The 22,223-nt window shown below is 58.4% G+C and overlaps 7 protein-coding genes across 7 annotated transcripts; 3 read left to right on the top strand and 4 right to left on the bottom strand.

Annotated features, from left to right (window-relative positions):
* Window positions 1-280: 280 nt before the first annotated feature.
* Window positions 281-2,363, bottom strand: K452DRAFT_290790 (uncharacterized protein). Its single transcript, XM_033541054.1, has 2 exons — window positions 547-2,363; window positions 281-473 (listed from the first exon to the last, which is right to left on the bottom strand). Exon 1 carries the CDS (start codon window positions 2,337-2,339, stop codon window positions 639-641), a length of 1,701 nt encoding a protein of 566 aa, XP_033393914.1. The 5' UTR covers window positions 2,340-2,363; the 3' UTR covers window positions 281-473; window positions 547-638.
* Window positions 2,364-2,952: 589 nt separating this feature from the next.
* On the top strand, window positions 2,953-4,775 carry K452DRAFT_234467 (uncharacterized protein; the record flags this gene model as incomplete). The annotated part of the gene is made up of 2 exons (XM_033537369.1): window positions 2,953-3,165; window positions 3,222-4,775. 2 exons carry the CDS (start codon window positions 2,953-2,955, stop codon window positions 4,773-4,775), a joined length of 1,767 nt encoding a protein of 588 aa, XP_033393913.1.
* Window positions 4,776-5,950: 1,175 nt separating this feature from the next.
* On the top strand, window positions 5,951-6,819 carry K452DRAFT_89886 (uncharacterized protein). Its single transcript, XM_033547297.1, has one exon. It carries the CDS (start codon window positions 6,130-6,132, stop codon window positions 6,649-6,651), a length of 522 nt encoding a protein of 173 aa, XP_033393912.1. The 5' UTR covers window positions 5,951-6,129; the 3' UTR covers window positions 6,652-6,819.
* A 463-nt stretch (window positions 6,820-7,282) lies between these two features.
* K452DRAFT_89880 (uncharacterized protein) lies at window positions 7,283-7,940 on the bottom strand. The gene has a single exon (XM_033547296.1). It carries the CDS (start codon window positions 7,867-7,869, stop codon window positions 7,375-7,377), a length of 495 nt encoding a protein of 164 aa, XP_033393911.1. The 5' UTR covers window positions 7,870-7,940; the 3' UTR covers window positions 7,283-7,374.
* Window positions 7,941-8,724: 784 nt separating this feature from the next.
* Window positions 8,725-9,630, bottom strand: K452DRAFT_89873 (uncharacterized protein). Its single transcript, XM_033547295.1, has one exon. The coding sequence runs from the start codon at window positions 9,387-9,389 to the stop codon at window positions 8,781-8,783; it is 609 nt and encodes a 202-aa protein (XP_033393910.1). The 5' UTR covers window positions 9,390-9,630; the 3' UTR covers window positions 8,725-8,780.
* A 5,697-nt stretch (window positions 9,631-15,327) lies between these two features.
* Window positions 15,328-17,118, top strand: K452DRAFT_328786 (uncharacterized protein; the record flags this gene model as incomplete). The annotated part of the gene is made up of 3 exons (XM_033545006.1): window positions 15,328-16,455; window positions 16,480-16,785; window positions 16,870-17,118. The coding sequence occupies 3 exons, from the start codon at window positions 15,328-15,330 to the stop codon at window positions 17,116-17,118; spliced, it is 1,683 nt and encodes a 560-aa protein (XP_033393909.1).
* Window positions 17,119-18,981: 1,863 nt separating this feature from the next.
* On the bottom strand, window positions 18,982-21,080 carry K452DRAFT_353107 (glycoside hydrolase family 27 protein; the record flags this gene model as incomplete). The annotated part of the gene is made up of 5 exons (XM_033545808.1): window positions 20,463-21,080; window positions 20,318-20,404; window positions 19,951-20,227; window positions 19,091-19,880; window positions 18,982-19,041 (listed from the first exon to the last, which is right to left on the bottom strand). Exons 1-5 carry the CDS (start codon window positions 20,920-20,922, stop codon window positions 18,982-18,984), a joined length of 1,674 nt encoding a protein of 557 aa, XP_033393908.1. The 5' UTR covers window positions 20,923-21,080.
* Window positions 21,081-22,223: the final 1,143 nt, after the last annotated feature.

Raw genomic sequence — 22,223 nt, 5'->3', positions numbered from 1 at the left:
TAGTAAGATGTGTGGAGTCAGTGTCTGCTCTAAGGAATTTTCACCCATACCCAAACTCGGGCTTTGGGCTAGGCAGGAAGTACTCTATAGGGACGGCTTGTATCGTCCCCTGTCTCGCTAAGTGGTGGATCTCGGTTCCCGGTGCCGGACATTAGTGCTGTGGGAGGCTCGGCTGCATTGTAAAGTTTTTCTTAGGAAGGAGCAGTGAGCGCCAGGAGAATCCGAGGTTTCTGGATCATGATGGCGATGGGCGAGGTGATGCGGTATTGGTGTGAGAAAACCGGTGAGGTTGTAAGGGGTGATCCGAGGTTGTCTCCAGAGGGACTGAGGGTTGTAGTGTAGCTCTTTATTTCTCGTTTGAGGGATAGTGAGTACTGTGAGAGGATGATGGTAGTATTTTTGGGTCTTGTAGTGGGATTTGGAAGAGGCTTCTCTAAACGTGATATTATAATATAGGGTCTGGTCTCTCTGTACTGCAAATTCGAATGTCAACATAAAAACACTAAAGAAGCTTACAGAAGATATTAACATAACGGGTAGACTCACCTCCCGCTCTTTCTCTTGAAATCTACCCGTCCGTGAAGATGGAGGAACGACCAATCTGCTAATCGCAGGCACATACACACACACTTACCCACCTAAAACGGCACACCACCCCCCACCCCCCTCCAGAACGCGCACCGTTCCTCCAACCTCCCCATCCCAGCCGTCTCAAACCGCCCCTCATCACCAATCACCCACTCCTCCGCAGCCCCCACCTCCGGCATAGCAGGCACGCCTCCGTCCCGCCCAGCATTCGGATCACCAGCCATGAAAAACCGGCCCATCGCGCCCGCGTACCCCTCGTATGTGCGCATGGCCGACGCGTTGGCGTAGACCATGCCCGACGGCTTGTTCCACCACACCGTGTCGCTGCCGTGCTTGGCGGGCGGGCTCGTGTACTCGATCACGTATCCCTTTCCGTTCTTGTTCTTCATCTCTTGCACGTCCCCCTGCCCTGCCTTCTTCCTCGTCTCCGCCGCCTGCGTCCCCCGCGCCAACCTCAGCCCCGGACACACGAGCACAACATCCCGATACACAACTCCTGCGCGCGTACGTGCCTCACTCGCGTTCCAGCCAAGGTGCTCGACCTCCCCAGCAGCCGGATACAGCTTCCGCACCTCATCGCGCTGCGGCCCGCTCAGCCGCGGCAAGAATCCCCGCAGCCAGGCCTCGAAGCCTGCTTCGCTGCTGTTGAACCCGTCCGAGCCTGCGGCAGACCCCAGCCCCCCGGGCACGAAGTTCTCGCCTTCGTGGCTGTTGTAGCTCACCACGGCTGCGTCGAGCGACTCGAACCGCGAAGTGGCAGACAGCGGGGCGCGCAGGAAGTCGCCGTCGATGATCGGGGCCCAGGTGTAGGAGCTCGTGTTGAAGGTGTGCGAGCCCGCGATTGCGAGACTGGCCTCGCGCAAGGCCTGCAAGTCCGCACTCTTGAGACAAGCTAGCGTCCCAGCCGCTGTGGTGGCGTCCGCGCAGCCGACGCGCTCGGCGAGCTGCGCGAAGAGCGCTTCGGCTTCGGGCTCGTCGTGGCGGTACGTCTTGGGCCAGAATGGGGAGCTGGCCCACGCGCGCTGGAATAGCCGCTCTTCTTTTTTGTCCTGCTGCTGCTGTGCCAGCGCCTGCGCGACCACGGAGCCTCCTCCTGCGGACTGGCCCTGGATTGTCACGTTGTCGGGATCACCGCCGAAGGCCGCAATGTGCTTCCGTACCCATTGTAGCGCGGCGCGCTGGTCGAGCAAGCCCGCATTGAGGTCCGCGTCCGGAGCGTCTTTCAACGCAGCGCCGGGCAGGAGACCGAAGGCGCCGGTGCGGTAGTTCGGCAACACGGTGATGAAGTCGTTCTCCGCGCTCGCGTTCAGGACGGGGTACATGGGCGGGGGGACGTCGAAGCTCGCGCTTCCCTGGATGAAACCTCCGCCGTAGAAGACGACCAACACAGGACGCTTTACGCGCGGGTCCGTCCAGGGTCGGGCGTACAGGCCCAGGTAGAGGCAGTCCTCGGAGCCGTTGACGGTGCGCTGGGGACACATGTCGAAGGGGCGGTCGGCGTCGTAGACGGAGCCATTGGGGACTGGTTCCGGGGGTTGAGGAGCACGGAAACGGTTTGCGCCTGCGGTCGACGCGCCGAAGGGCAGACGCCGGAAGAGCGTTATGTTGTAGGCGGCGTCATGGCGGCCGCGGAAGGCGCCGTAGTCGAGGGTCACGATGGGGGCGGAGTCGCTGCCATTGTCAATCGCACAGGAGCTGGAAGGGAGGTACAGTAGCAGCAGCAGCAGCTTGGTGATGCTGCTCTGAAACATGTCTCCCCGCGTACGATCGAGTGGGCACGCGGGGACCCCACACGCCTCGTCTGAGGGTATATATAGGCATTGGAGATGAGACTGGACAATTTTCCGCCTATGGGGTTGAATTGTTTAGGCTGAAGGTTGCGGCGGAAGTTGCGGGAAGTTTGTTGCAACGCGTGTACCCGGAGAGCTCCCATCGTCGGCCAGTCGGAGTCCGGGATCCGCGCATTAGAAATCCGGACTTATCGTCGTCATTCATCTCTCAATTCAGCTCCAGCCACATCCAAATCCCTACTCTATTTTCCGAAACCATGCCGTCACTCTCTCTCCTTGATAACGCTCGACTTCACCTAGCGCATCGACCACCGCTATCCCTCAGCATTCCCCAGATCGCCTTGCTCGGCCAATCACACCCCCGATCCCAGCTCCACCCTAATCATCAACAAGCTGGCTTGATAAACTTATGAGCTGTTCCTGACCTCGTACCCTCGCACGCCACCTCATCTCATCCTCCCGTCATAACCCCCGGGCCTATCCTTCTTACTCGAGCCGCTCAACAACAACCGAAACACACTCCGCAATGGAGAATGACGCCGTTTTCGCGGCCGACGCCGAGGTGGACGGCGGAATGCGCGCCAGAAGCCCTACCAGATACCCACATGCAGGCCACGCCGGACAAGACGTCTTGACGGCGGCACGCGGAGGAATCGGCCGTCGAGATACGGTGGTGGACACGGAGGAAACGCCGCTGTTGCCAGGCGCGAATGGTGGCAATGGGAAGAAAACACCGGACGAGGAAGAGCTGGAGCTGGACTCGCTGCCCTGGTACCGGCGGCCTTCGGTGGGTTGCCCTAGGAGTGTTCTGGAGGTGAGATCGCATAGCTGACACCGTGACAGATATACTGGATGCTGCCGGTCTTCTTCGTGTCGACGCTTGCGTTTGGCGGCATCATCGTGCCCAAATTGAACCTCATTCTCTCGCTCATATGCCGCGAGTTCTTCGCCGACGAGTCTGCAAAAGACCCAACGTTCAAGTACCTTCCAGTGGTCCTTATGGGAGATAATCCACAATGCCGGAACCCGGAGGTACAGTCGGAGGTAGCGCAGTTTACGCTGTACGGCAATCTTCTGGCGGGTTTGCTGTCCGCCATCACCTCGCCCAAGCTCGGCGCGCTGTCCGACCGTTACGGCCGTCTGCCCATTATGGTCTTGACGAGCTTCGGCATGCTGGCGAGCGAGGTGCTCGTCATCTGCGCGGCAAAGTACCCGGAGACGTTCTCGGTAAACTGGATTCTGCTGGGCTACGCGCTGGACGGCTTATTCGGGTCCTTCATCGCCGCGCTAGCCATTGCACACTCGTATGCGACCGACTGCACGCCCGCCGCCAAGCGCAGCGTCGTCTTCGCCTACTTCCACGCCGCCCTCTTCACCGGCATCGCCCTCGGCCCCATCATCGCCGCCTACATCATCAAGGCCATGGGCTCGGTGATATCCGTCTTCTACATCGCCATAGGCGTGCATGCCGCGTTCCTGCTCTTCACCGGCCTCATCATGCCCGAGTCGCTGAGCAAGACGCGCCAGCGCGCCGCGCGCGAGAAGCACGCCCTTGATCGGCTGGCGGCCGGCCCGTCGTCCGACTGGATCAATCGCATCCGCCACTTCAATGTGCTCGAGCCGCTCAAGATCCTGTATCCCAAGGGCCCGGGAAGCAGCCCCGCACTGCGACGGAACTTGTTGTTGTTGGCGGCCGTGGATACGACCATTTTCGGCGTGGCGATGGGATCTATGACGGTCGTCATCATCTACACGAACTATGCCTTTGCGTGGGGCAACTTCGAGACGGCACGGTTCGTGTCTATCGTTAATATTTCTCGTGTCTTTTGCCTCGTGGTTCTTCTGCCCATTGCAACGCGTCTGGTGCGCGGGCGGCGCAGCAGCAGCAGCCCCTCATCCCCCTCTTCATCCACCGAAGCCAACACATCCAAAACCAAGTACCAGCACACGGGCTGCGACAACCTCGACCTGGCCGTCATCCGCGTGGCCATCTTCTTCGACTTCCTCGGCTACCTAGGCTACGCCCTCTCGCGCAGCGGGACCGCCTTCCTGGCCTCGGGCACCATCGCCGCGCTCGGCGGCATCGGCTCTCCGACACTGCAGTCTGCGCTGACAAAGCACGTCCCCGCCGACCGGACGGGGCAGATGCTGGGTGCGGCGGGCTTGCTGCATGCGCTGGCGCGGGTGGTGGCGCCCACCGTGTTCAATGCCGTGTATAGCCTGACGGTGGGCAAGTTTAGCCAGGCCGTATTTGTGTGCTTGGCGGTGCTGTTTGGAGGCGCGTTTGTGTGTGCTTGGGGCATTAAGGCGGGGTTGCGGTTGGAGGAGGAAGACGCGGTTGATGTGGTGGGTGCGGAGGAGGACGCTGAGGATGCTGATGTGGCGGTGGTGGGGTAAGTTCAGGTTGGCTGTGGCTTTTCTTTTTCTTTTATTCGCCTCCCCGTCTCCGCTTTTTCTCGTCCCATTTGTTTTCGTCAACACTACCATAAATTTGGATCTGCGGCCGATGCTGACGAGGAATATTCGCGGCCTGAAGAAGGCGGGGACGCCGCAGCAGGGACAGCGACCGCAAAGGCAAGCGCGGCCGCACGGGCTTGATGTTTTATTAGCGCTGCTCGGATGATGGCTTTTTGGCCGCCTTGTGCCGTTTTTTAAACGTGGGCGTGGGCGTTCATGTCGCCGTTGCCGTTGATGTTGGCTTTGACGCGTGGTTTACACTACTCGGTGGCGACTGGGTACATACAGTACATGCACGTAGGCGAACGTGTGCGTGGGTAGGCACGGCGTGGGCGCCTGGTGGGTTGGACACGTACGTACGTACATACATGTCGATGTCGATGTGGACGGGGTATTGAGTCGGATATGTGTTCAGCGGAGCGAGTTTCTAGGCTGCGAGCAAGCAAGCAAGCAAACAAGCAAGCGCTTTCACACTCACCCCGTCGCGTCGCGTCGTGCTTCCTTTCCCCGCTCGTCGTGGTCATGGCGCTGGCGTGGGGATTGCGTGGGGATTGCGTGGCTTTGTGTTGCATACATACCATACCGCACCGCACGGCACTGCACGCATGCATGCGATTCGGGCTGCTTGCGTACTTACTTGCTTAGGCTAGGTACCTGGTCTATGTATGTACACCCGTTCGCCTCCGTCCGCATCTGTTCTGTAGGCGTATGGCGTATGGCGTATGCTTTCTGGCTAATTGACTGACTGACTGGCTGACTGGTTACTGGTTAATGCGTAAGTACCTAGGCACATAGGTATGTCGTGAGCGCTATCACGGTCACTTGTCCTCATCACTCACTCGTCCATATTAACCAAAGTCAACGTTAAAATCAACGACAACACCGATATGGAGAACAACACGCCCCGCCACGGCGAAACCTAACGGGCGACAGTAGGCGGATACTTCATCACCCCAGCCAACTAGGGAAACACTCCACCCCGGCAGAAAAGAAGGATTAAGCAACCCCCCACGCCGGCATACGGCGCACGAATCACTTGCTCCGTACTGATTGGATTGGTCTTGTATAAATTGATTGTTTATTCGGCAGGTATAGGTAATGCTGTATGCTACTTTGGCATACAGAGCCTGGTTGGTATAGAGCGACGCAACAACGGCTAGGAAATGAACGGAACGAGGGAGGAAGCAAGAAATCAAGTGAGCTAATATGAACTAACATAGGAAAGAGAAAGATGTCGTGAGCGAACAGATGTGTAAGAGCGTGGGGGTAGGTGAGGTAGAGGATGGGTGTGTAGATGAGAAGACTGAAGAGAAGAGCGGACAAAGAGAGGGGACGAAACGGAATAGAATGCAGTTGGAGTTGGACATGCAAGCGCGTGTGCGCGGTGTCGTCTTTCCTTCTTTCCTTCTTTCTCATCTTCTCTTCTCATCTCATCTCAGCATCTCATCCCATCTCAACTCAACACCACTCCACTCCACCCAACAAACAAACAAACAACCCAAACCCAAACCCCAAACTACCAGCTCCCGCCCCCACCCCCACCCCTCCGCGCAAACCTCAACAACTTAACCACGCTCCCGCTCCACCCATGCCCATGCCCACCGTGACCATTCCCGAGCATGCCCGCCGCCGCGCCCGCGCCCGCCGCCCCCGCCACCGCAGCGCCAGGCAGCGCCACATGCGCCGACGACGCGGTACTGCCCGCGGGCGCGGGCACGACGCCCCTGCGCGCGGCGCGGCGGGGGAAGACGCGGGGGCCAAAGTAGCGGAGCGGGAGGTAGGCGGCGACGCTCATGGCGGAGAGGTTGAGCGTTAGGGCTACGAGCTCCGAGGAGAGGGTTAGGGTCTTGAGGGCGGGCATTTTGTGGTGGGTTGTGGTGTTGGGTTGTTGTGTGTGGATGGTGTGGGTGTGGATCCTTAGGTAGGTAGGCGGGCAGGTGTTGGTGTGCCGCTTGCTTGGTCCTGGTCCTGGCTCCTTGGAGCAGTGCTGACGCTGACGGAGGAAGCACAGCAAGCAGCAGGGACGACGACCGACGAGGCGACCGAGTCCGGATCGGCGATGAGGTGGGTAAGGTAGGTGAGGTGGGGTGAAGTAGTCGATGACGACGAGCGGCGGACGGGCGCAGACAGGCAGGCGTACGTGTATGTGTGTATGCGTGTGAAAGTGTCCAGTTGCGCTCGTCGCAGCAGGCAGGCAATATCAAGCAAAAGAGGAGGTAGATGGAGTGGAGTGGAGAGTATGCTAACCTGCAGCAGCAGCAGCAGGAACAAAAAGACAGCGAGCACGACAGAGACGACGGAAGAGGGGAACGACGAGAGGGGGTGTACGACACTCGCGCCCCTTATATGGCTCTGAGCGAGGCCAGCGTCACCACCTAGCAGTCACGGCAGGCTGGGGGCAGGCCATGACGCGACTCCCGCACCACCACGACGCAGGCCAGCAGGGCGGGAGACGCTGGCTCAGCCAGTAGGACGCAGAAGAGGTACACCATCACGGCCTTCCCTCCCTGTTGGCGCGCACGAGAAGACGACTGGCTAACTACAGGCCAGGGCAGCACGACCTCAGCGACCTCACCAACCAACCAACCGACCGACCGCATCGAACGAGAACGCGCCAACCAACGGACGACGACGACGACGACGACGACGAGGGAGCCAGGTAGTGCCCAGCTTGCCATTTTAGGAACCGCCCGCGTGCCGCAGCCTGACCCTTCCCCGCGTTTTGCAGGCTTCCCCGCACGCAACGCAACGCACGGGGCCCTCTTGTCTGACGCTGCTGAGACGGGACGGGAGGGGGGTGATTGGCTGGGTTGGTGAGTGAGGAATGAGGAATGAGAGCTTGCGGCGTGGCGTGCGATGCTGGTGCTGGTGCTGATGTGTGCTTTACGCCGTACGTACTCGAGGCCCTAGGTCGAGGTCTGGCAGAGGGCGTGGTGCAGTACAGTACAGTACCGGCACACTCGCACACTGCCACTGCCGTTCCATGTCCCTGCTTCTCCTTCTCCTTCAGTCTTCTGCTGCCGTCCCGGTACATACCTGCCCAGATAGGCAGGAGGCGACGCGGCGCGGCATGGACGGCTAGCCGGTCATGTACGTACAGTAAGGTAGCAAGGGGGGCAATCCCACCCATCCCTGCCTGCCGGTTGGCCTGGCCTGATCTTCATCTGACTACCTACCTACCTACGCTACAGGCCCGATGGTGCGGCAGCGACGGGACGGGTAGATACGTAGGTAGTGCGCGGGCGCTAATCCGCACCAGTGCGACGGGAGGTTGTTTGGACGACTGGGCTTGCGGATTCAGTAGTTTTGGTTCAGTTCGGTTTTGGTTGCGCGGTCGCTTGCTCGCTTGCTCGCTTGGTTGTCACGTCGCGGCAGGCAGAGAGGGTAGGGGAGTGAGTTCGTCGCCGGGTGCTGCGTGCGTCGGATTGATTGACGGGCGCGCAATGACGCCCGCGACCGGGAAGGCGGTTGGCTGGACGGGGAATGCTGTTGTTCAGGATGTCAGTGATTGGATGTGTGAGTGAGGTGGTGGTGGTGTGACTGCTGCCGTGACTGGCAGTGGTGATGGATGGCGGGGATGGGAGCGGATTGGATGCACGCTGTGCGACGCGGTTATGGGCGATGGAGGGGCACTGCAGTCAGTGTCAGGTGGAGGTGGCGTGGAGGTGGGTTGGTTTGTTTGGTTTCTTTTTCTTTTCTTTGCTTTCGTTCTCTTTTTCTCTTTCTCTCCTGGGTCGGGTCGGCATCGGCGTGGGTTTGGTGTTGCGGGAAGGGGAGAGCGGGGTTGCGTTACAGGCGGGCATGGTTGCGGTCGGTATGTACGTATGGAGTGACTACGTCTCTGAGTTTCGTGTGTACATACATATGGGAGGCAGGGAGGACGTCACGCGGATGCTTCTCCGAGGGAGTGCAGTCGCAGTCGCAGACACAGACATACAGTACACTTCACAACCTACTGTACACACCACCTCGGTCCTCCAGCCAGCGCGGGACCACGCGAACCCCCAAGCCCGGCCACCCTTTCCGCTTGCTACACACACATGAGACACACTCAGCCCGAGTGGTGAAACGCAACGCAAAGACAAAGACATCAGCACGAGGGGAACGGAAAAAATGAGCGCTCAGAAAGGCAAGCCAAGGCAAAAGGCCCACGAGGGCAGGCCGCAGAGCCGCGTTGTCGCGGTCGCGGTTCGTGCGGACCGCCGAGATGCGGGGTACAGTACTCTTTGTCAGTCGGGCATTTACATACCGAGGACAGAGGTGCGGCTTGCAGCTATTCCTACCACGGCGTGCTGAGCGACTAGGTTCACGCAGACAGCGATCGATGCAGCCCAAAGCCAAAGCCTCTGCCAGCTCAACACCACCACCAATCCATCCATCCATCCATCCATCCATCCAGCCTGCATCCGCCGCCAGCGCACCACAGCCAAAGCCACGGCCCGTCACCGCCGTCGCCCTCGGCTCAGCCCTGTGGCTGTGCCCGCCCGAGTGTCTTTTTCCGACAAAAACACGCGCGCAACGCGCCAGCCGCCAGCGCCAGCACTCAGCACTCATCAGCAACACGCGATCCTGACAGCGACGATCCCGTCTATAATAAGGCCCAGTGGCCCACTGCGCAGCCAGCCAGCCCTACGGCCTTACGCCTTACGCCTTACGCCCTACGCACTGCCCACGTGTCTACGTGTCCACCATGTGGGTTGTGGCATTTGTGTCCGGACTCCGACGCGGGTCCGGAATATGGTAGCTAGCTGAGCGCAGCGACGGCCAGCGCAGCGTCTTCGCCCCCGACCCGCTCGCCCGCTCTTGTACAATACCTACAGCACAGCGCAGCACACGCACGCGCGCGCGAGCGAGCCTACACTACACACACTCTATTGATCCTGCAGCCCGCTAGGTGGACTGTGCGCGGGCTGGGCATTTGCTTGTTGGGGAAGTCGAAGAAGCTTGCTTGCTTGCGTGCTTACATACTCGGGGGCGGAAACGGCTGGCTGGCTGGCTGGCTGGCTGGCTGGCGTGCGGGCGGGCGTGCCGACCCGCTACCTACGTAGGTGTAGGACGGCAGGGCTGGCCGCGATGGTCTTGGTCTTGCCTGGTCTTGACCTTGATGTCGTGGGTGCGGACGAGGCAGATTGTAGGCGCGACGTAAGTCGTAAGTAAGGCACGCACCCAGCCAGACAGGGACGCAGCCAGGCGCGCGCGTAGCTCGTGTTGTCACAGTTGCGGACGTGTGTGTACGTTTTCCTTTCCCCTCGTCCCCTTCCCTTCCCTTCCCTTTCGGCCCCCTCCTCGCAGGCGCCTCGGCTCGCGTGCGCGTTAAGCACGTAACGGCGCAAGGGAGACAGCAAGCAGGCAGAGGGTTTATTCGCCATTGCCATTGCCATCGCTTGCCTCTTTTTTCTTCTTCGCGCCGTCCGGATTTGCCTTCGGGTTTGCCTGCCTGCCTGCCGATCACGCCTGCCTTCCTGCTTCGGTAGGTAGGCGGGCAGCCCCCAATGATCCGATCGCTCCGTTGTTTACTACCTAGGCGTGTTGTACGAACTAGGTACCAAAGCTCGCCCGCGTTGACGCGCGCGCTTTATTTCTTTCCTTCCTTTTCCGTCCCTCCGTCCTTCTTTCTCCGCTTCTGCTTCCGGCCCCGGAGCCGGATCTACGCGCGGGGGCTGACGCGCGGGACGGACGGGTCGGTCTGGGGTCTGCTAGGTATGTAGGTAGGGTGGATGGGTCGGCTTGGCTATCTCGCCGACTTGGGTTGTAGGTAGGGACGGGGTTTGTGCCCTTGCGCGAGCGCGAGGATTGCTTCTTTGCTGGAGCCGGCGTTGACAGCCTTGCCCAGGTAAGAGCGTATCATATCGTACAATACCTATGCTCGCTTGGCCGATCGCGTCACGTCGCATCGGTAGGTACGTAGGTACGTGTGTGGCTGCGGCGCATACCTAGGCGGGGATGAATGCGGCACGGCACGGCACGGTGGTGCGCAAAGTCGCGACCAGTGTGATATGATAAACAAATAACAATAACAACAACAGCAGTAGCGTCGTAGGAGTGGGTAGGCAAGGCAAGGAAAACACCCCAATGCCTCCGCAATATCAGTTGAATAAACTGGACCCAGCCTCCTATTCCCTAGTGCGGCACAGTACGGCACGGCACGGTACGGTACGAACGACCTGACGACCTGACGACTCGCAGTCGGCGTCGGCGACTAACGAAGCCGTATGTAGGTAGGCATTCTTGTTCCGTACGATGTAGAGTACATACTTCATACGCAGTAGTAACTACTCAACCACCTAATTACTCACACCAAGGGATACTGTAAGCAAGCAAGCAAGCAAGCAAAGCAAGCAAAGCAAGCGGATCGCCGCCTTCTTGGTGCCCGACATCGCAGACGTGCATGCCTGGCTGGCTGGCTGGCTGACTGACTGGCTCATGGCTGGCTGGGTTCAGGTTCAGGTTCAGGTTCGGTTCGGAGCAGTTTTCAGGCACCACGCACCGGTCAGGCAACGAGGCAACGGGGCGAGGCAACCGCCAGGTCCACTTGTTTTTTAATGATTCGTGCGGTTTTTTTACTTTTCGCTTTTATTTTGCGCAAGGGGAGGGAGGGGGTTTTTCGTTTCGGATTTGCGTGCCGCATTGGATGCATGCGTACGTAGGTTGGAATTGTCGTCGTGGTTGGTGGTGTTGGCGGCGGCGGCGGCGGCGGCGTAGGTAGGTAGGCGGTTGCTAGGTCTGTCGTCTGGACAGGCGCCTTGTTGCCTTGCGTTGCCTACCTACTGCCTTGCCGCTGCCATGGCGTAAATGTTTACCCACGCCATTATCTGACTTATTTGTCTGAGGCCTTGGCCCTGGCGGATTTTAATTCGTTTAATTACTCGCTGCACGCTATACATAGGCTTGCCCCTAACTAAACCCACACACGCAAGCTAGCGACCCGCGCCCGCGTTGCTGGGTAGGCAGGCGCACAAGTAGGCAACCAAGACGCATCCACACTTGTTCGTTTCGTCCCGCCCGTCCGTCTACAGGTCGTATGCTAATGTAATGCGCATGGTTCCTTGCCTGCATATATGTGCATGTACGTCTGGATGTAAGTAAGTCTACTTGCCTGCTGCAGAGCACGCGTGACGGTGGCATGCTTCCAACCTCATGCATGGGTGGCTTAGGCGTAAGGCCAGCAACCGGATGCTGGAGGATGGGCTGATTCGTGCGCTTAGATAGGTGGTAGGGCTGCGTTGTGCTGCGTTGGGCGGTCGGGAAGGTGGATGCGCTGTTCCGCTTTGTGCCGGTGGTGGTGGTGGTGGTGGTAGCGCGAGAAGGGCGGGAAGGTGCTGCTTGCCTGGCGTGTGAGAGGGGGTGTGTGTGCGTGATGCGGATGCCTTGTTTGATTTTGGGTGTGCTGTGGTTTCGGAATGGATGGGTCGTTAGGCTGCGGTTAGGTAGGCGTGGAAACTACGCCGTACGCTGAATAGGCAAATAGTAGAGATGCCCGCACTTTCAGCACTATGCGATCGTTCTATTGGATGGCTCTTAGCGCCAGCCTTAGGTAGACGACTATCCGATATGTATTCGCCTTGTTCACTCGCACACGTCACATTACATTGCTCTTGGGCACACACACACTCCCCATCCAGTCGTATATAAGGTCGGCGTGAAGACTCGCGCGCGTGCGCGCCTACATTCAGCCATACACATCACATATAGACAGGCAAACGTTATTGCGTGTGCATGAATCTGCACCCTCGGCGTTTCGTCTCGTCTCGCACTTTGTTTCATGCATGGCCAGCTACAGACCTCTCCTTCGGCTTGCGGGTGTCCAATCCGACCGAGATTGATAACACTACTGCGCGAGGCTGTATTGCAGGCAAACTGAGCGAGTGGGTGATAGTCTTCTGATCATCGCGTCAGGCTCTGGGCTTCAGGTAGCCCGGCAGGCAGGCAGACGGGGGGCGCAAAGTCGCGGTGTAGAAAGCAAGGATGGACGGTTGCCGTGGCGGGTTCTCTGTTGATTTGATTGATTGAAGCAAATTCTCTTCCATCCCTTACCGTGTGTGTGCGCGCGCGTTTGCGACATTGCTACCCGCGCCCGTTGCCCGCTGCAGCCTCGCGCGTGAGTATGCACGAACGTCGTCGGCCGGTACTATGGTCCCTGCTTCATACATACATACACACCTACGTCCTTGCGCCTGCGCCGTGCCGTGCCGTCCCGTTCCTGAATGGCTAGCTGGAAGTTGCTTGTTTGCTTTTTCTGGTTGCCTTGTCCGTTGCCGAGCGGGGCGGGACATGGAGGATGTGGGGGCGCCGCGTGAGACTGTTGTGGGAATGGGAATGTACGGAAGGAATAGAGGGGGAAGGAGGGAAGGAGAGCAGCCGGTTTGGGCAAATGCAACGCCCGCTGTGGGAAGAGGATCGGGGGGGTTGCTGTTCGATCCGTGTGGGGTTGGGGGCCGATGGCCCGATTGACAGCGGATGTCGACGTTGATGATGTGTTGGAGGAACCGCGGTGGACGGAGCTGCGTCCGAGATTTCTCGGAGGAGGGGCGGATGTGCTCGGGTGTGGGGGTGGTGGATGCTTTGGCGACGCTCTGAGTCGGGGGCGAATGGCAAGGCTGTTTAATCAAGAGTAGAGTGGACGGACGAGATTTGATATTGTGGTGTTGAGGATCTCGAGATGGAAAACTCAAAAATGGCTAATTATAGTTTGCTTGATTATTATAGGGGGCATCATCGTGACGTCTAGGGAAATGTAAGACACGATATTTTCAAAATACGAGACGGGACATCAATGAATTCGCATTCGATGAACAAGAACGATACTTTGTTGAATACGCAGAAGAAACTTTCCAGTCTTACCCTCATGAGCATGTTTTTTCGCTGCCACTCGCAAAGCATCCCCGTTTGGTTCGGCCACAATTCCCGTCGGATCAGCCATCGTCTGACCAAACATCAGCATTCTCGGTACATAAGAAAGCCTCTTCCAGGCAGCACATCCTCATGATATGCTCCGCCCGGAGAAGATGACGATTGCAGTCGAGGAGTCGTCAACGGCAGACGCAGCTTGCTGACTATTGCCGCAATGCTCACCGGACGGGAAACGACGACAATGAGGCGAAAAACATTGCGCGGCCGAGAGATAGGACGGGATGCGCAGCCTCGAAATGCAGCAATCAACTATTCGTGGAGGGGCAGGAAAAAATAGGAGGCGGCGTTTGAGGAGAAAGGCATGGCGCATTATTTTAAACCTGTAAATATGTGACCGGTGAGATGTAGTTTGAGTAATCAATCACAATGAACACCGAGGCGTAAGCAAGACACCTCTGTGGGGGCGAGAGGTGGGCGGACCGCACGACGGCAGTAATGCGGCTGACGGGACAGGCAGCAATAATGCGAACCGGTTGCCTTGTCCACCCTCGTCGAGCGATATAACTTCTTGGGTCCTTTGCTTTCCCACTCTGCCGGCACCGCGCGCCTCTCCCTCGCTACGTCACGCGCGACCCTTGGGTTCAAAGTTCAAAGCCTTCCCGCCTCCCCCCCGAAAACCCCACACCGATCTGCATGACCCCTTGCGATTTACGGCGATTGAGGCTCTTGCAACTCGGCAGCTAGGGAATCGAATACTATACCCACAAACATGAACGACGACCTTGACTATCACCACACGCTGGAAGCGTTGAGACCTGCTCCGCCCAAGGCCGCCGCCGCTGCGCCTCGCTTCGCTTGTCCCTACTGCGAGCGGCGGCCCTTCGACTCCGACTCCCCACTCTTCCAACACGTCCACGCCGAACACCAACAAAGAATCGACGAATCGGGCCTCCGAGCCAGCCCTGTCCTATTCCGGAAATTGCTACTCGACGAGGCTCTGCGGAAGGCGTGCGTTCCCCAAGATGCTCCCCGCATCCCCATCCGTGCTTGCTGACTCCTTCCCGACAACAGCCAGACCAGCCGTCTGGTGAAACCCAGGCCGCAACTCCCAGAACCCATCATCGCCGGAAGCTCGATACCGGACATCAACCCGTTGCACATTGAAAAGAAGCGATCGCCTACGCGCAAGGGTGAGCCGCCAGGCCTCCAGCGCCCGTCGAGGAAACGCGCGGGAGAGGATGAGCCGCCCAGCCGCTCACCGGTGCGCCAACATGCCAACACGCGTCGCGCCCGAGGTATGGGCCCGGAGGCTTCCTCAAGGCAACTGCCCTACCACACGAGCCATAAGCCGTCGTGCGACCCTCAGCTGAACAGCCCTTCGCCACATGCACAGCCGCCATCGGCCATGCCGGAACGCCAGCCTCAGCTGCCCTCTTCCCAGCGTAAGACGCCGCACAACTCACCGCCAACTTCAGGCCTCCCTGTGCCAGCTTCGTCTCAGACGACGACCCAGCAGCAACCGGGGTTTCTGCAGCTGCCCTCGGATGCCCGCTGGCCCGATCTCGTCTTGCAACCCGACTCTCGGCCGATTTCCCAGGAGCAGCTGGCTGCCGAGGTCAAGAGTATCTATGCCGGCCTTACCATGGTCGAATCCAAGTGCATCCATGTCGATAAAGCCCAAGCCGCCGCGGAACGAGATCCCGTGACAGGTCAATACCCACGATTGGCCAACGATCATTGGCAGGCCCTCATTGCGCTGCACCGGACCCTCTTGCACGAGCACCATGACTTTTTCCTAGCCTCTCAGCATCCCTCTGGAAGCCCCGCACTTCGTCGTCTGGCTGCAAAGTATTCCATGCCGGCCCGCATGTGGAAGCACGGAATCCACTCATTTTTGGAACTGCTGCGCCACCGCCTGCCCGAGTCTTTGGATTATATGCTTGCATTTATCTATTTGGCTTATCAGATGATGAGTCTCTTATACGAGACCGTGCCTGCCTTTGAGGACACCTGGATTGAATGTCTTGGAGACCTCGGCAGGTATCGCATGGCTATAGAAGACGAAGATCTCCGGGATCGCGAAACCTGGGCAGGCGTCGCTCGTTTCTGGTATAGCAAAGCTGCTGACAAGAGTCCTTCTGTGGGCCGTCTGTACCATCATCTCGCGATTCTCGCGCGGCCTAATGCTCTTCAGCAGCTGTATTATTATTCCCGTTCTCTGGCTTGCGTGCAGCCTTTTATGAGCGCGCGCGAGTCCATTCTTACCTTGTTCGACCCTATTCTCGGACGTACGAACACGTCCTACTCACATTCCGCGCCTGTAGAAACTAGTTTTATACGCTGCCATGGAATTCTCTTCGAGAAGAACGACAAGGCAGTGTTCGACAGCAACCTCGCAGATTTCACGCAACAACTGGACAGCTCCATTGGACGCGTCACCTTGAAATGGAAAGAGCAGGGTGCTTACATGGCTATTGCGAACATCGCTAGCTTGTTTGATTACGGCAGCGAAAGTAATCTGCTGCGTCGCGCGTTTGGGACGCAGCTGCAAATTAAGACCAAACTCGAGGCAAGGGACGGTGAGGGTGAGGCACCGGTTCAACCCGTCTTGCCAAACTTAATGCAGGCCCCGGATGACATGTCTATTAGCTTGACTTCATCCACCCTCGCCCTGGCCTGCCAACTAACATTCGATACCCTACACATTGTTCTTCGGCGTTTCGGCGATAAAAACGTACTCACCCATTTCCATATCCTCCTTGCTTTCCTTGTACAACTTTCGACTCTTCCGCAGGATACGTCTTCCATTTTCCAATACGTCGCATGGGAGGAGTTGAGTTTCTTTCTCAATACGTTAGCCAAGACAGAGTCGGGCACTCAGATTGAATCTGCATCTGCCGGGTTTCTGCACGAGGGGCAAGAGGATAGCCGGCCGCTGCCCGAGGACTATCTCATCAGAGGCCAGCTGTGGGCTCACGCTTATTTCCCCGCCAACTGGTTCGAGCGGGGGCACGACGAGGAGGAGCGGATGCTCGAGGTTGCCTCGACCATCCAATCCAGGACCGAACGCGTGCTGTGGCTCGGCGTTCGTCTCGCAGAGGTGAGCGGAGATTTAGTTGTTGAATCTTGTGGAAGCTGACGGATTTAGTGCAACCGTGGGCTTCATTATGACCGGGAGACGCAGACGTGGAGCGCAAGCATCGTCCAAGCAGACGAGGCAGATGAGAGCGACGACGAGATGGACATTGTGGAGCGCGAGGACTTTGCAGACATGCCCATGGCCGAAACACCCGCCACCGAATACGACGACTCGCCGGAGATGAAGCAGCTCACGGCGGGCGGCGCGGCGTCCCCGACGCAGGCGGCATCTCACATGTTTCGACCAGATATCACAGTCAGTGCTCCAATCCCACACCTCACTTCGCCTCGTTAAACAGTCGTGGTTGCAGGTAGTGGTGTGCGACGCAAACTTTCTGCTCAAGCAACCGTCGACGTTTGCGGCGTTGCTGAAGGACGGCCAATGGAACGTGGTCGTCCCTGACACAGGTCTGTCGGCCTCTCTCAAAGCCAGATAAGTGACATGGAATACTGACGCCCCCGCAGCAATCGCCGAACTCAAAGACGTGCAAACAGACGCCGCGTCTCCCGACGCTCCTGCCGCAGTGCAAACCCTGCGCATACTCTCTTCGGCGCCCACGGGCCACCCCAGCCTGCGCATCCTCAACGCCACAGGCGCAGACGTGACAGCTTCCGCCACCGCCGCACTGCAGCGCCACCCGGCACCGCCGACTCTCGCCACCGCCACCGCTCCAGCAAAGCCACTCCCGAACCCGCACCGCGAGATCAGCATCCTGATCGGGCTGACGCGGCAGCAGAGCGAGCTCAGCCTGCGCGCGCTGCACGCCGCGGACCAGGCCGCCGCTAGTGCGCAGGGCGTGCGGTCGGCGGTGCTGGTGACGGAGGACCGGGGGACGCGGCTGCGGGCTGCGGCGGGGGGCGTGGCGGCCGTGGCGGCGTCGATTGTGGGGAGGGTGGTTGAAGCGGCGCGGAAGCGGAGGGGGAGTGTTGGTGATAGTCCCGCTGGTGGTGGTGGTGGTAGGAATAGCCCTGGCGGGGGCGGGGCTGAGGTGGTTGGATAACGATTGTGGTGGGCGCGGTTGGCGCCTGTTGGGTGTGGGTAGGGGAGGGGAGGGTGTGCAACTAACTAACATATGTTAAAGAGAAGGATGGATGAAAGCGGTGATAGGTAGTTAAACTGATAATATGCAATGCAAAAACATGTTAAAGAAGAATGAAAGCGTCTCGTCTTATTGTTATTGTTGTTGTTTCTTATTCTGGTTATTAATGTTGGTGTTGATGTTGATGCGGACAGCGATATATTTCTCTATCACGCACATTTCTTCATCCATCCATCCATCCATTCATTGTCATACCCTTCCTTCCTCGCCTCTTCCACAGACTGCAACCAACACACGTCTCATATCCCCAATCTTCAGTAATCTGCACGCAGAAAAGCCAAGCAGCCAAGCAGCCAAGCCAAGCCACGCGGTTCCGCAAAGGCAAGGAGCGCAGACACTGGCTGGGCGCGCCAACTGCCAAGCCGTAGCATGTATCATGTATCAAAGGCCCCTTTCTTGGTCGTGGTTGTGCGATGGTGTTTTTGCGTGAAGATTTGTTTGGGTGCAGCCTGGGCCTTGGCTATCTTGGTTGGGCTGTTTGTTTCTTGAGGATGCTTCTGCGTCTGCGTCTCTTCTGCGTTTGAGTCTACATACCCTCTAATTACTACCACTGCGTCGAGTTTGCTGCAATCTAGCTCGTTGAACTATTCACTCCATACCACTACCACACGTATAAGCACGCACGCACGCATACACGCGCAAAGATGCCACCACTACCGCTACAACCACAACTTCAACCACAAGCACAACTCCACGTCCAAGCCTTCCCACCCAGCCTCACCGCCGCCGCAGGCACCAACCTTAACCTCGAGCACATCAACAACAACCACAACAATAACCACCGACGCCATGCCCTCTCTTCCGAAGCGCAAATCACGCTCCTCAACGTCGCGTCCGCCCTCCTGTGCCTGATGCTGATCGTCGGGGTCGTGTTTCTGTTCCGGTGGTGTGGAGGACGGGGACGGGGAAGAGGGATGGGGCGAGTGTAAACTTAGTCGTGGAAGGAGGGAGAAGGGGGATAGATGGCTGTCTGTGTATGTACAAGCATGTTCATGGCTGTAACAAAAGAGAGTCGAGAGAAACAGCGCGCGCATCCCCACCCAGCACACCAACGCCCACTATCTCGACCGCGGTGCCCATCCCCTCGTCCACGCCCACAGTGACGACGTTCCCGCCCTCTGCCTTCAGGCCCCACCCCCCACTCCCACCGTCAGGCACATCCAGCACCATCCGTGCCGCCTCCTCCCAGTTGCCCCCACTGATAGGGACTTCCCAACGCCGGGCCTCGCCGCCATTAACGCTCACAGTCACGTTCCGCGTGTTCGTCCCGTCCGTCCACGCGCTCTCGAGCGCGACGTCGTAGTTCACGTAGTCGAGTACGAGCTGCTGGCCGCCAGCGACGTTCTCGAACGTGACGTCCGCGCCAGGAGCGAGGTCAGTGACTTTAGACCCCGCGGGCAGGCACGCTCCAGGGGCGCAGCTGACAGCGCGCGCGCCTCTGGTCAGGGACGCTGAGGTGGCGGCGTAGTACGCCTTCTGCGTGAGGTTCTGCTGTGCAGGCGTCAAGCCGCCGAGGACGAGCAGCTTGACGTCGTGGGCGTCGAGGCGGAACTGCGCGCGCGCGTCCAGGGGCCCGACTTCCTCGTCGGCCCAGACGTCGTACGCGGCATCTGCTTTGTGCAGCCCCAGCGCGCTGAGGTCAAGCACCACGTCCCTGGACGCATTGCGCCAGTTCACGACCGCGGCGACCGTTCTCCCTTCCGTTAGCTCCCCGGCCCACACGTCGTACCCGCCGGCGGGGGAGTCGGCGTCGTAGCGGCGGGCGAGGCGCGCTTGCTGCCCGAGCGCGTCTTGGTTGATGGCTAGGACGGCGCGGTTGGAGAGGATGGCGAGGGAGGAGGCGGGCGGAGGCTCTGTGGATGTGAGTGGTAGGCCGAGAACCAGTGGCGATTTGGCGAGGGACCAGAGGGTGAAGTGCGTGCGCTCTTGGGCGGGGGTGAGGGCTTTCAGTCCGACGCTGGGAGGGGGGTATTAGTAGCAGTCATGACTATGTGTGTAGGAAACAAAGAAGAAAATATGAAACGTACATCAGCATGTCCATGTCTGCGTACCGGCCCACGCCTGTGTGCCGCCAGAACGGCACCACCTGGTTCGCGATGCGCCATATGCTCTGCCAGTTATTCACGATGTCGTTGGAGATGCGCCAGGAATCGCCAATCTGCGCCGCCCAGCGCCCCAGGTCATTGCCTACACCCCATTGGCAGATCTGGTACACGATGCTGCGGTTTTGGGCGTTGAGGGCGTCGGCCATGGCTCTGAAACGCGTGGAGGGATCGCGTTCGCTGGGGTGGTAGTTGGAAATGCGTGGTGAGGGTGTTAGCTTGGTCCAATTGAACTGGATAACTGATTGTTGAGCGCAAGTGAAAGAGAAGAAGAAGGAAATGGGAAACTCATCTTCAGACACATTCGCCCAGCAGTTGTCATACTTGAGCGTGTCCCCACCCCAATCAGCAAAACTGCGCGCGTCTTCCCTTTCCTTCCCTACACCGAATCAGCACACATATAACAACAATGAAAGCCTTTATCAAACACAACCTACCCAATGACGCCGGCAACTTGGCCTCCCCGTCCACATTATCGCACTCCCATTTCCCACCGCCAGAATACAGTCCAAACTTCAAGCCGCGCTCATGCAGCCAGTCGCCCAGCGCCGGGAACCCCGACGGAAAGAGCGTCGCGTTCCAGGTCAGACGGCCGGCGGGCGTACGCTCCTTGGCCGGCCAGCCGCAGTCGACGGTGACGGTGTTGTAGCCCAGATCCGCGAGGCCGTGCGCCAGCAGCCCGGCGGCGTTGGCTTTGATGAGCGTCTCGTTGGGGTAGCAGCCGTAGTGGTTGTACGAGTTCCAGCCCATGAGCGGGGTCGGCGTGCGGATTGTGGCTGCTGCTGCGCGCTGGGTGATGTCGCTGCATGCCAGAAGGAAGGAGAGAATGAGGAAGAGTGTCTGGGATATCATGATGCCGGCGACAGATGGGTTGGTCTGCTTTGCTCGCTCACTCATGGTCCACGCGTGCCTGCTCCCCGCAATACATATACTCTTGCAGAGCTTTCACCCTCTTGGCGCGTGCCGTCATTGTGCATGCAGCAGACAGACAAACGGCGCGGCGCCTTGCCCGCATTGATCCCGGCCAAGCACGACGAAGACTCTTTTTCCGCAAAGCAGTGTTGTGATACCCGTCCCGAGCCATCTGGAAAGTCAATTGGCCAATGCCACGGCCGCGCGCTGCAGCAGGGCGGGAATAATTTCTTGGAATCCGAGAAGAGTGGTACGTGTGAAGTTGCCGGGTTGGCAGAAGGCGGGGATGCGGGGATGCGGGGTTGGCTGTGTGCGTTGCCGAGGGAGCTTTGGATGAAGGCACCAGGTCTGATCACAGTTTTACAGGATCGGAGAGATACTTGACTGGTGCGAAACGGCAAACCTTTTGTGTTGAGAGGTGTCTTGTTGTTTGTAAGAAGACTGCGACGCGACTACCAAGCACCTCCACGCGACGACGCGTGCCAAAACATCGGCTTTCGACGTCATCGCTGCGGGACGTACATAGTGCAGCAATCTCAAATCCAGCTCTTACATTATTACTTGTTTTCGCGTCGGAGGGATAGGCGCATGTGTTCCGGTCACAGCTCTTACATCGATCGCGACAACCATTGGTACAGGTCACGCGTCGACCACCACTTTCTCATCCTGCCTTTTTGACAACCATCTATCTCATGAGTAGGCTCTAAGTCGCTGAGAATGACAGTCTTGCGTTAAGGGGCATTGTTGTGAAATCGAATGTCGTGTGTAGAGAAAGAGAGAGTGAGCCGTCGGCGTTGACCGGTCCGTCCACGATCGCGCGGTCGCTACCCGGCGAACCAGACGCGTGCAGCAATCTCTGGGGCATTGCAAGTCAACACGATTGATATTATCCTGACTACGAATTACAGAGGTGATTAAACATACAGCTTTATAGCAAGCGAGATAAATTATTTCATAGCAACGGTGCAAGATCCACCGCGCGCATATATAAAGACCACTTCTACCAGAATTGTATTTCAAGTAAGGGGAAAATAGTACCATGCAGCTAAAACCAATCCTTCCTCCTATTAATCTTCATACTAGCAGGCCGACTCCACCTGCCCTTAAAGCTCTACAACTTCACGACTACAATTACTAGGCTGAGCGCTAAACTTTACCACTAAAAGCCTTATACAACCACGTCCAACTATCCATCTAAAAACTAACACCATCTACAAAAACCAACAACCCTCACCCTACAACCCCATCCCTTTCGCCTACTCCGTAAACCAACATCCACATCACCG

This window comes from Aplosporella prunicola (genome assembly GCF_010093885.1).
Source record: "Aplosporella prunicola CBS 121167 unplaced genomic scaffold K452scaffold_24, whole genome shotgun sequence".
Lineage (NCBI taxonomy): Eukaryota > Fungi > Ascomycota > Dothideomycetes > Botryosphaeriales > Aplosporellaceae > Aplosporella > Aplosporella prunicola.
Note: the sequence above shows the minus strand (reverse complement) of the source record. Positions and strands in the feature narration are given on the sequence as shown.